Consider the following 20,125-nt stretch of genomic DNA (forward strand, 5'->3'; position numbering starts at 1 on the left):
GCAGCCAAATGTCAGGTCTAACTAGTGGGAAAATCCTGCTGTAACTTCACATACTTGACACTGTTGTTGAATTTAAAAAAAAAATCAGGTCAGAAATCAGGGATTTTTGTTTAATGAGAGCAGCATTTAAAATGAAAGTGAATTCCAGACTACTCCTTTTATTTCCTAAAATTAAAGTGAATGAGGAGGAAACTGAATGAACTGGATCCTGGACTGTAGCACATCTCAAAAAACAACAACAAAGAACTACCTACTTGCAGAAGCATCTCCAACTGATGTGAATATGCACTTGTTTCCACCAGAGTACAAAACATTTTTTCTTCAGCCTCAGTCATTATGCAGAACACCATCCTCCGCCCCTCTCTCTCTCTCTCTCTCCCTCCCTCTCTATCTCTCCATCCATTTTCTCCACCTTTCTCTTTTGTTTACATGAGGCAGATCAAACCTGGCAAGTCTCACTCATCCTATCTGTGTTTTCATAGGTTCTCCGTGTTCCTGCAGTCACTGATGACATCATGACAGCTCTTTAGACAAATTGAAGCAACAAATGGGAACGTTGAAAAACACCTATGTTCAGACTGAGGCTTGTAAACGGTGTCTCCTGACCATTGAACAACGTCAGGCAGGTCCAGTAGAAACTAATTGACCTTTGCAGTAGCTCCACGAAAATTCACAATGACTGCAGCAAAAGTTCTGCCCACCCGTATTAGACATAATACCTGTTGCTAACGGCAACAGCTCAGTCCACTCTCCTGTCACTATTTACATCATAAAGATATATTACCGAGTCCCTTTACACCTGCATTAGTATGTGAAGCCTCTGAGGCTTTAAAGTGGCCTATAAAGAGAAGCTTATATTTCCTACTCCTTCATACAAAACTTCAAAATGCCCTTTAATCAATACTCTCTAACACAGCCCTTATGTGACTCCCATACTTCATGTGCTCTTCTACATCTGTATACATAAACCCCACTGGAAAACTAGTGACATGACCCACATTCATAAATGAATTGCAGCCACCAAGTGACCCAAATATTGTGCACCGGTTTCCAAAATGTTTGCCACATCTCAGCCAATGTCTTTAAATTGACTATTACTGGGGAGCCCACCCTCGGAGTAACAAAACATTCCTGACTTTAAGTGATGGACAAGAACAATTTGAAACATGTGGCGTACATTGTGATACCAGAATGATGTACATTCTTTGTGGGACGTCTATTTTAATACGTATGTCAGTGTCTGAGAGGACATGAAAAACATCTCTCTATATATTGAATTAAAAGAGATATTAATTGAAATAAATGTATATATTAGATCGGTTTTAATCATGACTTGTTTACATGTCTGTATGGGTCACATGTAATAAATGGTGCTAATAAAACGTAGGACGCCAACACGTGAACACCTTGATCCCTAATGTAAACGGATGCAGCCCACACTTCCTGTAAAAGTCCCTGTCAAGTGAAACAACCTCATCAGGTGAAGTGAATATGTTAATCTGTGTGTTCTGACTGTTAATGTGAGATGGGGAAAAAGGTGGAGATTTTGTATGTATCCAATTATGTTTTAGAAAAAAAATCTAGAAGCTTGGCTTTTTGTGCTAACATGCATTAACGTCAGTCTTGCAGCCGCAGCTCCAGCTGTGGCGGTGGCTATGTCTCAGTCAGCAGGAGTCAGCGCCCGGATCCTGTGTCCTGCACCAACGCGATGCTCAAACGTCTTTAATGCACAGCCAGAGGGTGTGCTGCTGATTCAAAACCTCTCTCCTCTTTCATTGTATGATCACAACAACCAGTGACTACTTGAAAGGACTCTGACCAGAGCAGGATCGGGAAGTACAGAAAAAAATGGTCAGAATCATCGTGGATGAGGAGAAGAAGCCTGAAAACCAACCTTAACTACTGTTATCGTTTGTCATAGAAAACGGAGGTGTGATACGCAATACTGATGAACAGCTGTTTTTGATTCATTTCTGTCTCGTCCAGTGTGTCTTTTTGTCTATTTGTCACTTAAAAAAAACTTAAACCGGTCTGAGCGCGGCCAACCTGAAAAACAGCGACGATGCCGTACTCCCACTAAATATGTCACCATGTCATTGTTAGTCCACTGTGGGAACTTTTCCTTTGTTGCCATTTGCAAGTATGCTCTGTGTAATGTTGTGTTTTATTTCAACATGAGTGTCACTAAAGCAGTAAGAACTTTGAAGAGAAAGGTCCTGGAATAAAAAAAAGCTCGATTGTGTGTCAATTTTTGTGCAAATTTGAATGTGTTTATAAATGTATTTTTTTGGTAATGCATTATTACCTTCAGACTAGAACAAAAATCATCTGAATGAAAAGCTATCTGTCAAGCTCACAGGAAAGCAAATATCTAAAACCTGCTTCATCCTAAAACCACTGAAATATCCTCCATACAAGTTGTAAAGATATCATAAAAACATGCTGTAAATTCATGACAATTAGAATGATGTTTAATTGATAGATAGACGTAGAGGTCACAACCCCAACCTCCATGAACACTGTACAGGACGATGATTTATTGCAGCCATATAAAGACCATCGGCACTCAGTGTTCTGTGGAAGCAGGACCACTGATGGAGGGGGAGGAGGAAGAGGAAAAGGAGGAGTCTGTTCACTGTTCCCGCTGCCCTTGTCCCATTCAGACATGCTCAATCTGACAGTGATGAGGAGAATACCTGCTGTTTATGCTTTTGCTTTCTGGGTCACCTATTATAATTCACTTATTCTATCAATTATACTTCTGACATCTATATCAACATGCATTTTTCTTCAGAAGAAGTACATGGAATGTATGCAGCCCAACATATATAAATAGAAGAGACTTTGTTGCTAGGACTTCAGAGGGTCCAACACATAGCTGTCACAACCAATTCACAAATAAGAAATGTAGATCTTTAATAAAGCACACTATAACTGGAGGGTATAATTTGTAATGATTGACAATTTCATCATATACAGGTAAAAAAAAGGGCGGAGGGGAGCACACACCTGCCTTATCTCCAAATTTATCCTTACTAAAAACAAGTCAGTTGCTATGCATTTTTTTTTATCATCTCTTTGCAGGTATTTCCCCTCTGCATTTATTTCTAATTTCATAGGGCAGCATCATGCAAAAGCATGCAAATAAGACTCTAGGTCGACGACTTCGTGATTGTGTACCTGCAAACCGTGATGAGGTTTTTTCTCTCCACGCCGAAGCTCCGAGCAGACGCCTTTTTCGATGTCAAACCCATAGCCATTGCTTTTTGAAGGCAGCCCGACTCCATCCAGCGGCGGCCCCGGGGCCTCTTCGGGATCCGTGCCCAGGCCAGGACCCCTCCCTCCGCGGGCCCTGTGTCCTACAAATACCCACTGTCCTCTACTGGGGAGCGGCAGGCGCTGCTGTGCTGTGATGGAGGAGGATGAAACAGATGACCGGTGACAAGGTAGAAACTGATTAAACTTAAAATGTCCGGTTAAGATTTTCAAAGTAAAATCTAGTTCCGGCTACCGTGTGCTTTTACGTGAGAAACGCAAAATTGATTATGTAATAATACGGATATTTTTCATCAACCTAAAAGCATTAATACATGTAACTGTCTAAGCCCTTTGTACTGCAGGAGCAGGTGTTCTCTTTAACAGATTTTATAAGGAACATATATAACGCAGTTAAAGATTCTGAGTTGCATTCGCATATTTATTTCAATTTTATTTATGTTATTACATTATAAGTCATTATATTGTATGAAATTACTTACTATTATTTTTGGTTTGTTTTTATTGCTGCATATTTTCCCATTTCTGTTGTGTTCCTCCAAGACAGCAGAGGACGCTGTCAGGACCCGTATTATTTATATACTTGGGGGCAAGATGGCGGAATCAGAAGATCCTAAAGCGAGTTCTTGTACATTTTTGTTCAAAAAATCCACAAAAAAATTCTCTGGGCGGAAAAGGAAGGCAAGCGACAGTGATAAAGGTAATAATGAATCGTCAAACGAATGCTTGTAACAGTTTGATTATAATGATTTATAATATGACTGCGGTAGGGTGGTCAACAAACCTGAGATGTAAACGTAACGTGCAGTGGGTAGAAAAACGATTAAATATAAACGTTTACTGTAGTAGAGTTCAACTTGTTGTTAACATAGATAACTAATGTTGCTGTTTCGGTGAGGGCAAAGACGAGAACGGTTTCATTGTCATGCAATAAAGATTTGGGAAGACTCCAGTGACTTAACTCTGAAACCCAGTTATCAGTCAGGGTTGTTGGGAGGATGTTTGCTCTATTTCCTCTTACTTACATTCAAGTTAAAACTCCTGACCTGCTGTCAAAGATAATTTTAATTGAAAAACAATTCAGTGATAATCTGCATTTTTCTGTCCAGATGACAACAGTGAAGAAGATCAGAGTGCAGTGGTCAGGAAAACAAAAAAAGATATCCGAGTCAACCCTATGATTCAAAGGGTAAAGTTATTTTTATTTTTATTTTTTTATGTTTCACAGCTATATACAATATGTGTGACAATTGTCCTGCCTGTGTACAGTCAAAGAAAGTAGAGAGAGATGCCATGTCCTCCAGTGAGAGTGAAGATGACAAAGAAGACAAGATCACTGTTGCCTACAAATCCAAACGATCAGCAGTGAGTCTGGACTATTTACCTAAAAAAAGAAAACCTTGCTTGAAAGTCAAACCAAAATCTCTCTCTATCTCTGTCCACTTTCTGCTAATCTGATTGGAAAAAGAAACCAGAGGGACCAGATGACATGGGTGCAACTGCTACATATGAGCTGGACACAGAAAGGGACAAGGACGCACAAGCCATTTTTGAGAGGAGTCAGAAAATACAAGAGGTATTTAACGAAATTATGTTGTTTGCAAAGCTACTACACATTTGATGATTTATTATTATACCTACCTATGCTTTGATGAACCATTCATTCTTTTCAACAGGAGCTAACAGGTAAAGAGGATGACAAAATCTACCGGGGCATCAACAATTACCAAAAATTCATCAAGCCTAAAGATACCACTATGGGCAACGCTTCTTCTGGTATGGTCCGGTAAGTTATTCATACTGATGTACCAACAATGAGATGAAAAAATAATGTAAAAAAAAGTTGTAACATTAGGAGAAAAAGGCACAAGTTTACAAACATAAATTCTTAATTGTATTTTTTGGTTTTAAAAAAACAAACTATAATATGTTGGTTAAGTTTAATCAGTCAACTTCTGTTACAGAAAAGGACCAATTCGGGCCCCTGAACATCTAAGAGCCACGGTCAGGTGGGACTACCAACCAGACATCTGCAAAGACTACAAGGAAACTGGTTTCTGCGGGTTTGGAGGTGCAGCACACAGAACAGCACTATCATATTAAAGTCATCTTTAAGATTTGGTCACAGTCTCATACTCTTGTTTCTGCTGCTTCCAGACAGCTGCAAATTCCTTCACGATAGATCAGATTACAAACATGGCTGGCAGATCGAGAGGGAGCTGGAAGAAGGCAGATATGGAGCCAATGGTGAGTTCACAGTAGGAAATTGTTTCTGTTATCTTTACCAGAATTCATTCAACCATGTTTTGTCAAATTTAGATGGTGAGAACTACGAGGTGAGCAGTGATGAGGATGACTTTCCCTTTAAGTGCTTCATCTGCAGAGATTCCTATAAGAATCCCATCATCACGAAGTAAGGTTTTATTTTTCTTCTATGCTTCTTTGTCCCAAGACTGGTTTTGTTACCATGTTAACCATTCAAATGTCTCACAGGTGCAGGCACTACTTTTGTGAGGCCTGCGCGCTCCAACATTACCGCAAGTCCAAGCGTTGCTACGTCTGTAACACACAAACCAATGGTGTCTTCAACCCTGCTAAAGGTAAGCAGAGTCTGGTGAATTTAATGAAAACAGTACAGTACCTGATGCACTGTTATTGTGAGCCACAATTCTGAAGCAATGGCATCAATAATTAAATAGCATTGCTGCTGAATGAACACAGTGGAATATAATTGTATAACACAATTTTTCAGTTGTACCAATAACTCTTCCTGTGTTTCAGAGTTAATGGCTAAGCTGGAGAAACGCCAAGCTGCAGCTGACCAACCTCCATCCGAGGAAGAGGATTAGCAATACTTCAGCTGTGATGCCTTTAAGTGTTTTGTCTGTGTACCATTTAAATAAAATAACATTTTTTAAGATATTTATTATCTGACTCCGACGTTTATGGTCAAACACTATAAGTAACTTAAAGTCGACATTGTTTATTGTTAAAATTCAAGTCAACATTTGCAACATCTTCGCTTTGTTCTCACTTTCAAAAACATGCAAACAAAACAAGCACCAATGTAACATTAAATGTTCCACAAAAGTAACATCACGCTCGGATACAGTTGCAGGAAATACGTGTGCTCCGAATGTTGGCCCAGAGGTTTGGAACTTTGTGCCATAAAGATGATGTGTTAAGAAAACCACCAAGACTGAGAGCAGAGAAATACATACATACACATGCTGATCCTTTAGCCAACCTTTAAGACAATGTCACCACTTTCCATCTGATGTACTGGGCTGAGTCAGCTGTAAGGACTAGTGTGCATCCTTATGGCGGTCTTACTGAGCAATGGATACAAAATGCAGCCATAATCAAACAAGAGGTAGAGCGTCCTCTCAGAATATTCAGTAGGATCTGTTTCACGAGAATCTTTGGGTTTAGGTTGAATGAACGTCCATAAAACCTTCCATGACATCTCGGCAACCACAGGAGGGAACTGGGTATGGGTTAGGATTCCAGATGGTCCAGCTGTAGCTCAGTACAATCTGTAAACAGTTGTGTGTGTTTTTAAGAGAGAGGCAATCAGTGAAGTGCAGCAGTCTGTGCATGTCCAAAGAACAAAAGCGTGCAGGAAACACGAAAAAGAGGCGAGACAGCTGCTGGCTTTAACCTTCGGGTGCAGCAAATCACTCAAAGTTTAGATTTGGATTATTTACAAAGTGACATTACAAAAATGTTTGTTCTGTTTTGAGGTTTGTCTTTTGCCATCAGTGTACAAGACTCTTCCCACCAAGTCCTCCACTGTCAGAAGTCCCAGTCGTCCACGTCCAGGTGGCTGAGACCTGACTCCAGACTGGCCACTCCAGAAGGAGAGTCCTGTGGCTGTGAGCCAGCAAAGCTGGTGATGGGGGAAACGGGGCGCAGCAGCTCAGGGAGCGCCTCTGAGGCTCGACGTTTAATCTGACAAGAGGCAAAGAGAATGTCAACATCAGTGGACTTGAAATATTTATGGGATTTTTGTGAAAGATATACAACTCAAAATTATTAAATGTATAGGAATCCTAATTGAAAGCATTGTTACATAATTACCTGTTTAAAGAATGGGTGGCCAATTAGAGCGGCCGCGGAGGGTCTGGGGAACAAAGAGGGAAAAAAAAAAGTTGTGACATGAACATTTTTAGACTTTTAATCTTTGAATCTGTCTGTGGTTCTAACAGATAGCTGTTGTTTCAGGTCACCGAGTTCTGATAACAGGACATAAAGAAACATCTAATCATCTAATGAAGACTGTTTTCTGCTCTTTACAGCAGCAGCCTTTCAGTTCAACTTTTTGTCCACAGACCACACTACCACATTGAGTACTCAGTGACCTCAAACAACCAAATAGCCAACCTTCTCTCAGGGTCTCGCTGTAGACACAACTCCACAAGAGCATGAAAGTGAGGGGAAAAGGTTCGATTATAAGGGTGTCCTGCTGATGCAGTGGAATGGTCTCCATTGGAATGTTTTGCCACTCCCGCTGCAGGGCCCTCGCAGATCCCAGAGTCGGCTCCGGAGCGGGATGGTTTCATGGACAGCTCCTCAGGTGGAATCGTGGTGGTGTCCAGCAAACACGGTACTGTTCCGTTTAGTTTCTCCAGCAGCATCTGTGGACACAAAGCACTGAATTTAAATTGACAGTTCCCAGGGCCTTCACTGTGACCCCTCAGAATAAAAATTTGGAACTGCACACTCAGACAGGACTGGTGTTGACTACTGTAATAAGAATTGCTGCTACAATCAGTTACCTGTGTGGCTGGCATGTCTTTGAAAGGGACATGTCCATTAGCCAGTTCACAGGCTGTAATTCCCAGACTGTAGATGTCAGAACGGGAGTCGTAGCCCTGCAGGTTCTGGAAACAAAGTTACAAAACATTTAATGATTGTCGTCCATTTTGTTCAGATCTTGTGTCTAAAGAAATACCACTTCCTCACATGCAGACAGACAGGCTTAAACCATGTGGAGAGAATTACCTGTTGTAAAACTTCAGGGCTGAGCCAAGGCAACACCTTGATGCTGTACTGAGGAAAATCATGCACAAATTTGGCCCTCTGCCCGTGGCGAATCAGACTGAAGATGCTGCGCAGACCTGACATGCACACCTGTCCGTCTGCTGAGATCAACACATGACTGGCCTTCACACTCCTAAATATAACAAACAACGGTTAACACATCAAACACAAAAGACAGATTTAACAAGTTATCATTTAAAGCAGTAGATCACAGCCATACATATAACACACTTATTATGTCAGTATTTTTTTAGTGTATTCAGTCCAATGTTAGCTCACCGATGCACATATCCCATGTGGTGGATGTACTCCAGAGCCTTAAGCATGCCCAGTAAAATGTATGCAATGGTCAGCTCACTCATTCCATCAGTGAAATGTGTACAGATCAAATCTCTGGCTGACCCTGGAAATATGATAATGAAACACCAAATGTGATTATTTAAATCAGATATTATAATAAGACTACTCCATGCTCCAAATAACACACTTATTTGAATAAATTTGTATAAGTATGAAAACCAACGATGACAGATGTTATTTTCTTACCATAGGCCATGAAGGGAGTGATGACCCACAGTTCATTTTCAGCTATAAAGACACTCTTATAGGGTAGAATACTGGAATGGTGGAATAACTTTGACACATGAAGTTCACCCTGACAGACAGAGGAAAATAATTCACAATGTAGGTCTAGAAAAGAAGCAGATGATGATTCTGCATCTTATTTTCAACCAAATTCCCCAGTATTAAATATTGAAATTCCTCATCATTTCAAAGAAATTAAAGAATGCAGGGTCAAGTGTAAACTCTTCAATGTGGACCTGTGGATCGTGCATCTTGATGGGAATTAACATAAGATGGCAGACTGATGCACACCTGCAGGTAAGTGACCATGTCGTTAGTGCACGACTCCAGGTCAATTCTTCGAATGGCCACGTGCTCCCCTGTGGGTTTGTATCGTGCAAGGTTCACAGTCATCAAGTCATCCAAGCCCCGACCTAAAAACAAAAACAAAAACTTTATTTATAGGAAATGTGAGAATTATGAAGCAAATTAACTGTTATTGGATGCTCTCCAATCTGTACGTTTTAGCCGTAAACATTGAACTCAACCTAAGCATCAGCAGCGGCCTTTACGTACCTATAACTGTATGGAGCTCGTAAGAGCTGCTGTCAGGGACAAAGCTGCCCATGGTGTCCTGACGAGGGAGGGAGTTCAGACTCTCCTGACTGTCCTCATGGACCTGAAGATGGAGAAAAGAAACAGGCACAATGATGTTGACGCTGTCTTCACTTGTCACTGTAGTACTTCAAGCAATAGCATTTGGGGACTAACAGAGGCGTGTATTGGTGTTATCTGTTAGAAGATAAACAAACTGTTAATGAGGTGTTGGTGCAACTCATCACACTAGCTAAAGAGGTATTGTACGTGAACATGTGCAGTCACACTCACACACAGACAAACACATAGCCACCAGAAACAAACTTGTGCAAAAATAAAAGGTAGGTGTCCTACCTTAGGTATAGTTAATACATATTAAAGGACTAGACTGACTTGGTTTGACTTTAAGGCCCTTTTTCACAGCAAGAGAAACAAAACCAAAATATAAAAGCCTTTGGTTTCAAAGTTCCATGGGGTTTTTTTAATGAAAAAAAAAACACAAAACAAAAAAACAAATATATATCACAAATAATCTTTGCCCTTCTGCAGCTTAAGATATGTCAGTTGCATAAAACAGTATGTGAAAATATTATTTTAACATATGCATCACAGACACAGATGTGAGAAGAATAAAAAATCTTGGTAATAATAAAAAGCAGTGAGGACTCCTGGGTTCCAATTGTTACTGACATTCAAATGATGGAAATGGGACAGACTGCAGCAGCAGGCTGTGGAGGCAAATGAAGGCAAACTTAATATCCAGAGACTGTTTCCATGGTGATCAAAATGCAAACCCAATTCAAAATCTGACTTCTGTCTTTATTTTTGTATTATTTTTTGAGATGAAAAATCACCAGCAGTTTTGCTGCATGTGAAACAAACTGAATTGAGTCTTGCCATGGAAACTATTTGATGAGAACTGCCATGACAGCGAGGTGAAACATGCTGTGGCAGCAATCAGCCGTGGAAATGTCTGTAAATGTTTATCTAATCACATGGACTACACCACTGATCAGATCTGAAGGGGTTTCTATGTGTTTCTTAAGATAAATACATGGAAACACGAGGAGGCTTCTGTCAAGGACGGGCATTACATCTGTTTACTTTTAGACCAAAAAACTCACAGCACAGACAGCCATTGGTTGCAACTCAACCACACAAAATTCAAGTCTGTCAGCACAGCATATTAACTTCACTCCAAAGACAGAGACAAAAAACATTTGTACATATCCCTGTCTTAATATTACAACCAGTATGAGCTACTGTCCACCAGAAGAAGCAAAAGTGAATGGTAATGGTAAAATGACCCTTTAAGCTATAAGCATAAATGCTGTGTCCTGAAGTGAACACTCATGCATACAGAAATGTGCCAAGCCTCAGGGAGTTTGTGGATTCCACTGTGCTTTTATCTGTATGCACACGTACACATGCCAGCAACATACACGGTAAGGAAATGCAGGTTGGTGACGATGAAGATGCAGTGACAGGAGTACCACACTTACTTTCCTGTGAGAGAGTCCCTGAGCTTGCTCTGGGATAGAAAAACCATATCATTGACATGAACACATACAAAACAGGAGAAGGATCTGTGTCAAGAGCAGCTCGTGAACAGGAAAGCAGCTTCTGGGAAAGGCTCTGCCGTTCATTCTGTCGTGGAATCGGCCTGTCTATGGCAGTAACTTTGACAACTAAGTGCCAAACCATTTTTAGATCATTCAGATATGAAGGGCAAGAATGAACCTCAACCCTGACATAGCAGCAACAAAAATAAATCTGGCCACAGTAAAAAATATTTTCTCTCACAGACCAAACTTAACATTTGCCTTAGTCTACTTTGATTCAGTAGGTTTTTTTGAAGGTCCTTTCAAAAAGGCAATGAAAATACAGCACAGCCAGAAATGAATGCAACTGTGTCAACATGCATTGCTTAACAATAATTGATTCACAAAAGTAAATGAAAACAATCCAAAGCTTCTGGGTGATGATATTTATAAGAAAAAGCAAGTTTGCCAAAATGACACAAAAAAAGGAACAATTCTTCCCACAAAATGACAGGAGTTGTTGTTAGTAATGTCATGGTTGTTGGTCATGGATAAAGCCTAAGAAGAATGACATTTTCAGTGTTTGTAAGTTGTCCTTTATTCTCACCTCCAAATAACTCCAAATCCCGAAGACTCTCCACACTTAATTTTTCTGACACCCAACGCTGACAGATACACATGGTTAGTAACAAATGTGTAAAACAAAGAAGAAAAACAAAATAAGCAAGAATTAGTCAAGATCATCATAAAGCCACTGAATAAAATGCTTGTGACATATTTTCCAAGAACAAAACAAGGATACTTTCATGAACTACACGTTACTTACAACTTACAACAGGAACACTCTGTTATTGTAACAGTAACTGTGAAATCCTACTGCTTCAAATTAAATTAGCTGCTGCTGGTATGACAATTACTCTGACTGTGACTATGCAAAATTAAAATATCATTATTTAACACATAAAATTACAGTTCTAATTATGTCCAGAATATAAAGTTGTTCTAGGATACTCACAAGAAAAGACATGGATCCTCTTGAGTGTGTACCATATGATCCAGAAATGTTGTCCAGAGAATATCTGTGGGGAAAAGTGGGGATTTTTTTCAAGTAGGACTGAATGTGGTTTGCACAATATAAGCGAAAGAACATAAAGAAATCTTTTACATATATTAAAATACCCTCAAATGTCAACGCTATACTTAACATCTCTTAACGTGATTATTAGCCTAAAAAATTTAACCAACCATTTCTCTCATTAGTTAGCATCAGCTTGAGTAACATTATTCTTTCTTTTACATGTTAACATCAAGATTTAAACCACTTAGTGGATAACAGGCATTTTTTAATTATTATACTAACGGAAAGTTGCTTTTTATAGGTTAAAGCAATAAAATATTATAAAATGCATAGCTAAACTCAATTAATGCTGCAGTAATGTTACTATGACGGATGGCGCGGCTAACATGGTCAATTACCGTTAGCTCCAGCAGAAACCAACTTATACAGGCGTTACTTTGATGTTTTCACAGCTTACCTATGCGGAATTCAGAGAAACGGTACCACTGGGGAGTAATATAGAGGGAAAGGTAATGTATTTAGCCAGCCATCTTCTCCAGTAACTAATTTGGTGACAGCTTTTAACTACGACTGCTCGCTATTCACCGAGTCGCATATGAACGACGACACGCCCACCCAAATGATGCGGACGCGCATTGATTACGTCAACGGCGCTTCTTCATAGACAACACAGACAGGGGGAAGAAGAGTCAAACAGAGCTCTGTAAACAGGTAAACTGACTCAAAGACTACACATGTGAGACTTTAAACATATATTTTCAATTAAAACAAAAGTCGTTGTGCTCTCAAACCATTAATAAAAGAGACTCACTTTGAAGCATGCGCAAGCTAACGTGTCAAATTTAGCTCTTTCGGCCTCATTTTGCGGCCTTGGGCTAATAGTTCGCTATAGCAATGCATGCACAAACAACACCTATTTAAAGTTTGTGCGAAATTCTAAACGCAACCTAAAGAGTCAGCCATTTATCCTCGAGTCAGTACTGTTTTATTTTCTTATTATTTTTAAAAGATTTAATTTGCTTCCCGTTAGCGCGAATACCCTCTCGTCATGTCCGCGGTCAAATGACGTTTACTCGGACACATTGGACCGTCGCCTTTTCAGCGTACGTCTTTCCATACTGTTGGCTAAATCCCTTTAACTATGGAGAATTTAGTTTTGGTCTGTTAAAAACTAAATAGCTTTTTATTTAATGCATTTGACTTAATTGTTGGCTTTAGTATCTCATGAGGCTCATTTGGCATAACAACAGTCATTAACAATATCATACACAACCCCCTGTTGAAAAACGTCAGCACCAAGAAGTGAAGGTTGATGTTGGCTTTTTCTATCCCATTTCTGTTCACAGCACAGTCATGAATTGGAACAAAGGCAGTCAAGGTGTCAAGCGAGGTTTTGGGTTTGGAGGGTTTTCCCTTGCAGGCAAAAAGGAGGAACCTAGCCTTCCCCAAAATTCTCACACATCATTCAAAGGCTCAGGATCAGGTGGAGGATACGGGAAGAACCAGCAGCTTCCATCATTTTACAAGATAGGGACCAAGAGATCTAATTTTGATGAGGAAAATGCGTGAGTACACACACATGCTGTGGGTTCACTTTATAAACAGGTTCACATTGAATCTCAAAGAAAACCTTAAATGCTTAATAGGAATTGTTGGATCAGAATGATACAATTCATTGTGTTTTACTATTTTGTCACCAAGATATTTTGAAGATGATGAGGAGGAGTCGAGCAACAACATGGATCTGCCGTATATCCCAGCTGAGAATTCGCCGACACGACAGCAAATGAAGTCAGGTGGTGGCTCGGACAGCGAGGATGATCCACTGGATGCCTTCATGGCAGAAGTTGAGGTAAGATGGTCATAAGATCATTTTAATTTTATTATGTGCACGTCTTTACTTTTTTTTTTTTTTTTACATATTTTGTTCTTTCTTCACATCAGAGTCAAGCAGCAAAAGACATGAGGAAACTAGAGGAAAAGGAAAAAGAGAAAAAGGCTGACAAGTAAGATTCTAAGTTACTCACCCTTTTGTTGTTAGTTTTTTCCTTTGTAGGCCATTGCTTTTGTCCTTACTTAGTGTTAAAATATCAAATAGTTCAAAAGGAAAAAGATGATTATGTTTATTGTTATTCACAGTTTACAATTATATCCTGTAAATGAACAATGGCTTATACAACATAATTCATACTGGTTTGATAGGAACTTTCAGGTAAGTAGCATGTTCTTAGTTACAGTGGGTTGTGGGCTGTCTTGGGTTTATGAACGAGCCGCAGGGAAGTTTTTTTTTCTCCGCTCTTCATTGCAGGGGTATTCGTGATGACATTGAAGAAGAAGATGAACAAGTGAGTGAGCTCTCCATAGTTTTCAATTCAGTACATTGCTGCTCAAAGACATTCAGTGCTATGTCTTTTGTTTAAATATGTCCTAGATTATATTTGTACAATTTATCTTTACGATAAGAGGTGAAATATGTTTTTATTGTGTCAGTTACATTGTTTGTTTTTTTTAACTTTGAATGTGGCCTGAAATGTTTATGTTACACAGCTGACTGCCATTCAGTTACTTTGTGATTCTCCTTCTGGTGTTTAAATGCTGTGTTTGGATGTAAACTACTTCATTTTATTTAAATGTGCTGCTTGTGCTCTCTGCAGGAAGCATACTTTCGTTATATGGCAGAGAACCCCACAGCTGGGCTGACCCAGGAAGAAGAGGAAGACAACATTGACTATGACAGTGATGGGAACCCGATCCCTTCTACCACCAAGAAAATTATCCTGCCACTTCCTCCTATTGACCACACTGAGGTACATTTATTCACACTGAATCAGGATGTTGTGTGTATCATTGTGTTTTATGTTATATTTGTTTTGTTGTTTCCATTTGAACAGATTGAATATGCACCTTTTGTGAAAAACTTCTACGATGAACACGAAGAGCTCAGCAGCCTGACTGGAGCTGAAGTTGTTGAACTAAGGCAAAAACTTAACTTAAGAGTAAGTTTCCTATTCACTTGCAAATGAAATTAGTTCAAAAATGTGCCGCAATAAACCTTCAGAATAAATTTTTTGTAACTGTATGATATTGGTTTTTGTTTTGTTTTTTTAAGGAGTTTTTCAATGCTACTGTTGGAATGAATTAGCCAAATAATAATATGTGCATCTTCTACTTTTTTCATTTCTAGGTATCAGGTGCTGCACCTCCAAAACCATGTACCAGCTTTGCTCATTTCAGCTTTGATGAGCAGCTCATGCACCAGATCCGAAAGTCTGAGTACACACAGCCCACACCAATACAGTGCCAGGTAATGTCCAAGTTTATCTCAAAGTTGCAGTTTATTTAGTCAGGTTCCTTTTGTATGTGTATAGGGCAGAAAGAAAACATTTCTGATGGTATGTTTCAGGGTGTGCCCATAGCCATGTCTGGACGTGACATGATTGGGATTGCAAAAACTGGCAGTGGCAAAACTGCAGCTTTCATCTGGCCAATGTTGGTTCATATTATGGACCAAAAAGAGTTGGAGCCAGGAGAGGGTCCCATTGCAGTTATTGTATGTCCCACTAGAGAACTTTGTCAGCAGGTACAGTATTAGATAAAGATGCTTTCACTGTAGCGTTATCCAAGGTTGCCATTTTATGATTTAAATATTTTACCTTCTCTGTTTAACAGATCCATGCAGAATGTAAGCGCTTTGGGAAAGCCTACTCATTACGTTCAGTGGCGGTTTACGGAGGAGGCAGTATGTGGGAGCAGGCTAAGGCTCTACAGGAGGGAGCCGAGATTGTCGTGTGCACTCCGGTAGGAATGACTTCATGTCTATAATTTTAAAAAAAATCTCACACTCCTTTTGCCTTTTTTTTTTACCTTTTATTTATTCCCGCAGGGTCGTCTTATTGACCATGTCAAAAAGAAGGCCACATCACTACAGAGGGTGACATACCTTGTGTTTGACGAGGCAGATCGCATGTTTGACATGGGTTTTGGTAGGTGTGATGACCATCTCAAATAAAACAAAGATACTCTGAAAAGAGTTTGTGCATCAAAGCTAATGTTGTGGTTTCCTGTCTCCAGAATATCAGGTTAGGTCTATCGCAAGCCATGTCCGCCCCGACCGACAGAGTAAGTTTACGCTAAAACAGCACAGATTGTTCTTAGTATTAAAGCTTCAAGGAAGGCCTAAAATGATATGTGCTTTATTTCTATTCACAGCTCTTCTGTTTAGTGCTACTTTCCGAAAGAAGATTGAAAGACTGGCCAGAGACATCTTGGTAGACCCTATTCGTGTTGTGCAGGGAGACATTGGCGAGGCAAGTGACATTTTCAGTCACCATCAATTTAGGAGTTGGAATAGTGTTGACAGAAGGAAACCATGTACTTCATGAAACAAAACCTTCACATTTCTGAAAATAAAATATAATTTAAAATCTTTCTTCTCTTTCCAGGCCAATGAGGACATCACCCAAGTGGTGGAACTTCTCCCTACTGGAGCAGATAAGTGGTCATGGCTGACCCGGCGGCTGGTGGAGTTTACGTCCACAGGCTCTGTCCTCATCTTTGTAACCAAGAAAGCAAACTCTGATGAACTGGCTACTAACCTGATCCAGGAGGGCTATAGCCTCGGACTGCTGCATGGAGACATGGACCAGAGTGAGAGGAACAAGGTCATCACTGACTTCAAGAAGAAAAATCTACCAGTTCTTGTGGCCACTGACGTAGCTGGTAAGTTCCTGTTTCCTTTCATCTGTGCCGCCTATACTCTGTTTTGTACAGAGTAGTCAACCAAGTTTTTTACACATTTAACACATAGTCTGGTGTTTTTGTGCTGTTGTCAATATTTGTATTCAGCTCGTGGTCTGGACATTCCATCCATTCGCACAGTCGTGAACTATGATGTGGCACGAGACATCGACACGCACACGCACAGGATTGGTCGAACAGGTCGTGCTGGAGAGAAGGGCGTAGCCTACACTCTCCTTACCAATAAAGACCACACTTTTGCCGGAGATCTTGTTAGAAATCTAGAGGGAGCCAATCAGGCTGTTTCGAAAGAGCTGATGGACTTAGCAATGCAGGTCATAATGCATTTCTATTCAAAATATAATTTTGTTCTATGTGGGCGTCAGAGCTTTGTAGAAATAATGTTGTCTTCTGTGCATTCTTTTTCCTAGAATCCATGGTTTAGGAAGTCCAGATTCAAAGGTGGGAAAGGGAAGAAGATGAACATTGGTGGGGGTGGTCTCGGTTACAAAGAGAGACCTGGACTGGGAGCTGAAAGTTCTGTGAGTTGGTGCTTGCCAGAGTTTGAAGTTGCTTTTTAGGATTGTAACATTTGAAGTTGCAACGAATAAAACAAATATTTTCAGCCGATCACTTTAAGCTCTGATTTCAAACTGACACAGAATGTCAGTAAGACTTTTTTTTTCCCTTTCAGGAACGCAGCAGCTTGCCGTCTTCCACAAGTAGCTTTGAAGGCTACACTAAACCTGCCACAGGAGCGATGGGAGATCGCATGGCTGCAATGAAACAAGCCTTCCAGGTAAAGAGATGCCTGATTTGTCATGGTTTATAGGCAAAAAGTTAATCAAATATTGATTCACTAAACCAGTAAATAAAAAATACAAAACTGTTCACCTATAATATTGCACCAGCCTGAAGATGTATTTCAGTGACATTGAGAGGCAGAAAAGAATCATTTGAAATTAGCTATAATAATATAAGTGCTAATCTCTTCTTTTGAATGTGTCTTACTCCTGTAGGCTCAGTACAAGAGCCACTTTGTTGCTGCAACCAGTGGTCCTCCAAAGCTCAGCACCAAGTCTAACAGCTCGTCAGGCTGGACCAGTGCTGGAAGTCTGAGCTCTGTGCCTTCAGAATCCCCTCATGTTTCAGAGAAGTCTTCTTCAACATTCTCAATGCCTGGCTTTACTAGTGCAGGCACCCTGAGCTCAGTCGGTCCGCCGGTCAGTCAAGCCAGTGCACAGCACAGCTTCCCTCCACCTCCCCCTCCACCTTCATCACAGAAGGATAGGGACAGGCATAGTGAAGATCGTGGGCGCCACGGGGACAGTCGCCACAGTGATAGAAGCGACCGGCACAGCAGTGATGATCGCTATAGTGATCGAGACCGGCATGGAGACAGAGATCGCGACCACTACAGGGACCGGGATCGCCACAGTAGCAGCAGCAGTAGTAGTAGCAGCCGTCACAGTGACAGCCGTAACGGAGATGGAAGCAGGAGGGACAGAGATGATCGGAGAAGTGACAGGGACGGGGGAGACAAGGGTAGTGGAGAGGGGAGGGACAGAGGTGGAGATGACAGCTTTGCTGTCCCTGAACCACCAAAACGTAGAAAGAGCAGGTGGGACAACTAAAATAAAAACATCACTATGGTAATATGTACAACCATCTGCTCCATGACAAACATGTCTGTGCAGGCAGAACATATCAGAGGCCAGAACAAGCACAGGGCTGCAGGGTGGATTTTGGTGTGAATAAAATAGAAATGTTACTGGTGCCATTGCCTGATTGGCTGCGACTTTATGATCCAATCCCAATAGAGCAGTTTACCAGACATGAACAGAAAAAAGCTCAGAAACAGCCATTGTACATACACCATCTAAAGAGGAAGTATTAGAGCTGTGATGAATCCTTAGTGAGTAAACAAGCTTCTATGTTTGAAAACCTGATGCATTTTGTTTCCAAATACGTTTTTGGCAACTGTTGACTTTGCATTCAGTTAACAATACTCATCATTAAAAGTTATTTCTGAAAGTGATTGGTGTCAGAGGAGTAATGCTCAAAACGTTTCTGTTTCTGTGTTGAAATTCTTGGTCAAATGCCTTTTGCAAGCATCAAGTCTGTTTGTGCATTAATGTGTTTTTAGTAAGACTAGTTTGTATTAGAAAAAAGAAATTAATAATGGAATAATGATGGGTTTTAATAAAAAGATCATTGTCATCGGTTTGTGTCATATTTAATTAATTCTATGTATAAGAATATATACGTAGTTTATGGCTAAAATTAGAAAGAAAAATATGGACCAAAATCTTTTGGTCATAAAATTATGGAAATGATTATATAATTAATAATATACCTTATAATTTCAGTAGATTTCACCTTTATGGACACTAATTCGAAGTGAAATGTCCCAACCACACAAATAAATATTTGTTACCGACTATGTCCACTAGAGGATAGTGAAAAGGATCAGATCAGACGTCAATATTTATCTGTAGAGTGAAAAGGATCAGGTCAGATCAGACGTCAATATTTATCTGTAAAATCTACAAATATTGGTAGAAATAAACTATTTTAACACATAATAGTTAACATAAACATAGGGGGAAGGACTGTATGATATGAACACACGTGATGTTATTATCATTGGAAATTAATAATCCTTATGTACTGGTGTAGTGCATGTTTTTCCTGATAACTTTGAATGCATCAGAAGCGATGAGAGTCAGAGAGAACGTTCAGTACATAACTACATATCATGTATGACTAGACGTTCGCATTTTTCCCTCAAAATTAATACTTTTTACAATACAGGGGTAATGTTTAGTAATTCGTATAAATCAATTATATTATTATATTTACGGGGAAAATATACAAGTCATTTTATCACACTGTAAACTATACGTTTTTCCGAGAGCCTATGAATGCACCAGTAGCAGATAAGAACCAATAGAAAGCATCCGGCGGAAAGGGGAAAAACCGTTCTGTAAAAAAGCAAGAGCGACACCGCTTGAATAAAGAAACTCACCGGCAGAGGAGCCTACATCTGCTATAAACCCTGACAGCTTCTGTGAGCGTTCAGCCTGTGATCGAGCAGACTCTGCGTTTTTCAGCCTGATTGTGTTACAGAGCGTAAACGCAGATGGTGAGTGTTGACTCGGCTGCTGGTGTGTGTCTGCAGCCTCTCCAGCCTTTTCTCTATGCCGCCGCCGCCGCCGCCGCCGCCGCTGCTGCCGCTGCTGCTGCTTTTCTCCTCCCTCCCCACCCTCTCCCTCTCCCTCTCCCCTCT

General features: G+C 40.2%; 5 protein-coding genes and 1 long non-coding RNA gene across 10 annotated transcripts in view; 4 read left to right on the forward strand and 2 right to left on the reverse strand.

Moving 5' to 3' along the window:
- rundc3aa (RUN domain containing 3Aa) overlaps positions 1-3,305 on the reverse strand; it is a 12,503-nt gene extending 9,198 nt beyond the window's left edge. For both annotated transcript variants that reach the window (XM_008329320.2, XM_008329319.2), the window contains exon 1: positions 3,181-3,305. In XM_008329320.2, the coding sequence (XP_008327542.1) occupies positions 3,181-3,287 (107 nt within the window). In that variant the 5' untranslated portion in view covers positions 3,288-3,305. The remainder of the gene's footprint in view (positions 1-3,180) is intronic.
- Positions 7-2,248, forward strand: LOC107989877 (uncharacterized). The gene is made up of 2 exons (XR_001761403.1): positions 7-277; positions 483-2,248. It is a non-coding gene; the product is annotated as an uncharacterized LOC107989877 (long non-coding RNA).
- Positions 3,306-3,389: 84 nt separating the features above from the next.
- Positions 3,390-6,198, forward strand: rnf113a (ring finger protein 113A). The gene is made up of 11 exons (XM_008329321.3): positions 3,390-3,446; positions 3,820-3,976; positions 4,386-4,465; positions 4,546-4,641; positions 4,745-4,852; positions 4,953-5,062; positions 5,241-5,347; positions 5,434-5,523; positions 5,596-5,689; positions 5,770-5,876; positions 6,058-6,198. The coding sequence occupies exons 1-11, from the start codon at positions 3,423-3,425 to the stop codon at positions 6,123-6,125; spliced, it is 1,041 nt and encodes a 346-aa protein (XP_008327543.1). The 5' UTR covers positions 3,390-3,422; the 3' UTR covers positions 6,126-6,198.
- Positions 6,199-6,242: 44 nt separating this feature from the next.
- strada (STE20 related adaptor alpha) lies at positions 6,243-12,693 on the reverse strand. Of its 3 annotated transcripts, XM_008329326.3 has the most exons (13): positions 12,557-12,693; positions 12,037-12,100; positions 11,629-11,686; positions 10,983-11,011; positions 9,460-9,562; positions 9,196-9,317; positions 8,866-8,974; positions 8,599-8,722; positions 8,281-8,452; positions 8,055-8,159; positions 7,660-7,913; positions 7,357-7,399; positions 6,243-7,227 (listed from the first exon to the last, which is right to left on the reverse strand). In XM_008329326.3, exons 2-13 carry the CDS (start codon positions 12,046-12,048, stop codon positions 7,072-7,074), a joined length of 1,287 nt encoding a protein of 428 aa, XP_008327548.1. In that variant the 5' UTR covers positions 12,049-12,100; positions 12,557-12,693; the 3' UTR covers positions 6,243-7,071. The 3 variants fall into 3 exon arrangements, with proteins under 3 accessions (XP_008327548.1, XP_016896043.1, XP_008327546.1); XM_017040554.2 differs by lacking the exon at positions 10,983-11,011 and having other exon boundaries at positions 12,557-12,634; XM_008329324.3 differs by lacking the exons at positions 10,983-11,011; positions 11,629-11,686.
- A 2-nt stretch (positions 12,694-12,695) lies between these two features.
- ddx42 (DEAD (Asp-Glu-Ala-Asp) box helicase 42) lies at positions 12,696-19,056 on the forward strand. 2 transcript variants are annotated; one of them, XM_008329323.3, is made up of 18 exons: positions 12,696-12,810; positions 13,446-13,664; positions 13,801-13,951; positions 14,044-14,105; positions 14,408-14,444; positions 14,754-14,906; positions 14,991-15,095; positions 15,284-15,403; positions 15,503-15,679; positions 15,769-15,897; positions 15,983-16,082; positions 16,171-16,218; positions 16,309-16,406; positions 16,542-16,818; positions 16,945-17,171; positions 17,268-17,378; positions 17,531-17,635; positions 17,856-19,056. In XM_008329323.3, exons 2-18 carry the CDS (start codon positions 13,453-13,455, stop codon positions 18,468-18,470), a joined length of 2,727 nt encoding a protein of 908 aa, XP_008327545.1. In that variant the 5' UTR covers positions 12,696-12,810; positions 13,446-13,452; the 3' UTR covers positions 18,471-19,056. The 2 variants fall into 2 exon arrangements, with proteins under 2 accessions (XP_008327545.1, XP_024920040.1); XM_025064272.1 differs by lacking the exons at positions 12,696-12,810; positions 13,446-13,664; positions 14,408-14,444 and having other exon boundaries at positions 13,908-13,951.
- Positions 19,057-19,797: 741 nt separating this feature from the next.
- The window catches only part of limd2 (LIM domain containing 2), a 13,281-nt gene continuing 12,953 nt past the window's right edge, over positions 19,798-20,125 (forward strand). Inside the window, exon 1 of the mRNA XM_008329327.3 lies at positions 19,798-19,981. Coding sequence (XP_008327549.1) covers positions 19,979-19,981 — 3 coding nt within the window. The 5' untranslated portion in view covers positions 19,798-19,978. The remainder of the gene's footprint in view (positions 19,982-20,125) is intronic.

The sequence above is a fragment of the Cynoglossus semilaevis genome, chromosome 17 (assembly GCF_000523025.1).
Source record: "Cynoglossus semilaevis isolate Cse_v1.0 chromosome 17, Cse_v1.0, whole genome shotgun sequence".
Taxonomy (NCBI): domain Eukaryota; kingdom Metazoa; phylum Chordata; class Actinopteri; order Pleuronectiformes; family Cynoglossidae; genus Cynoglossus; species Cynoglossus semilaevis.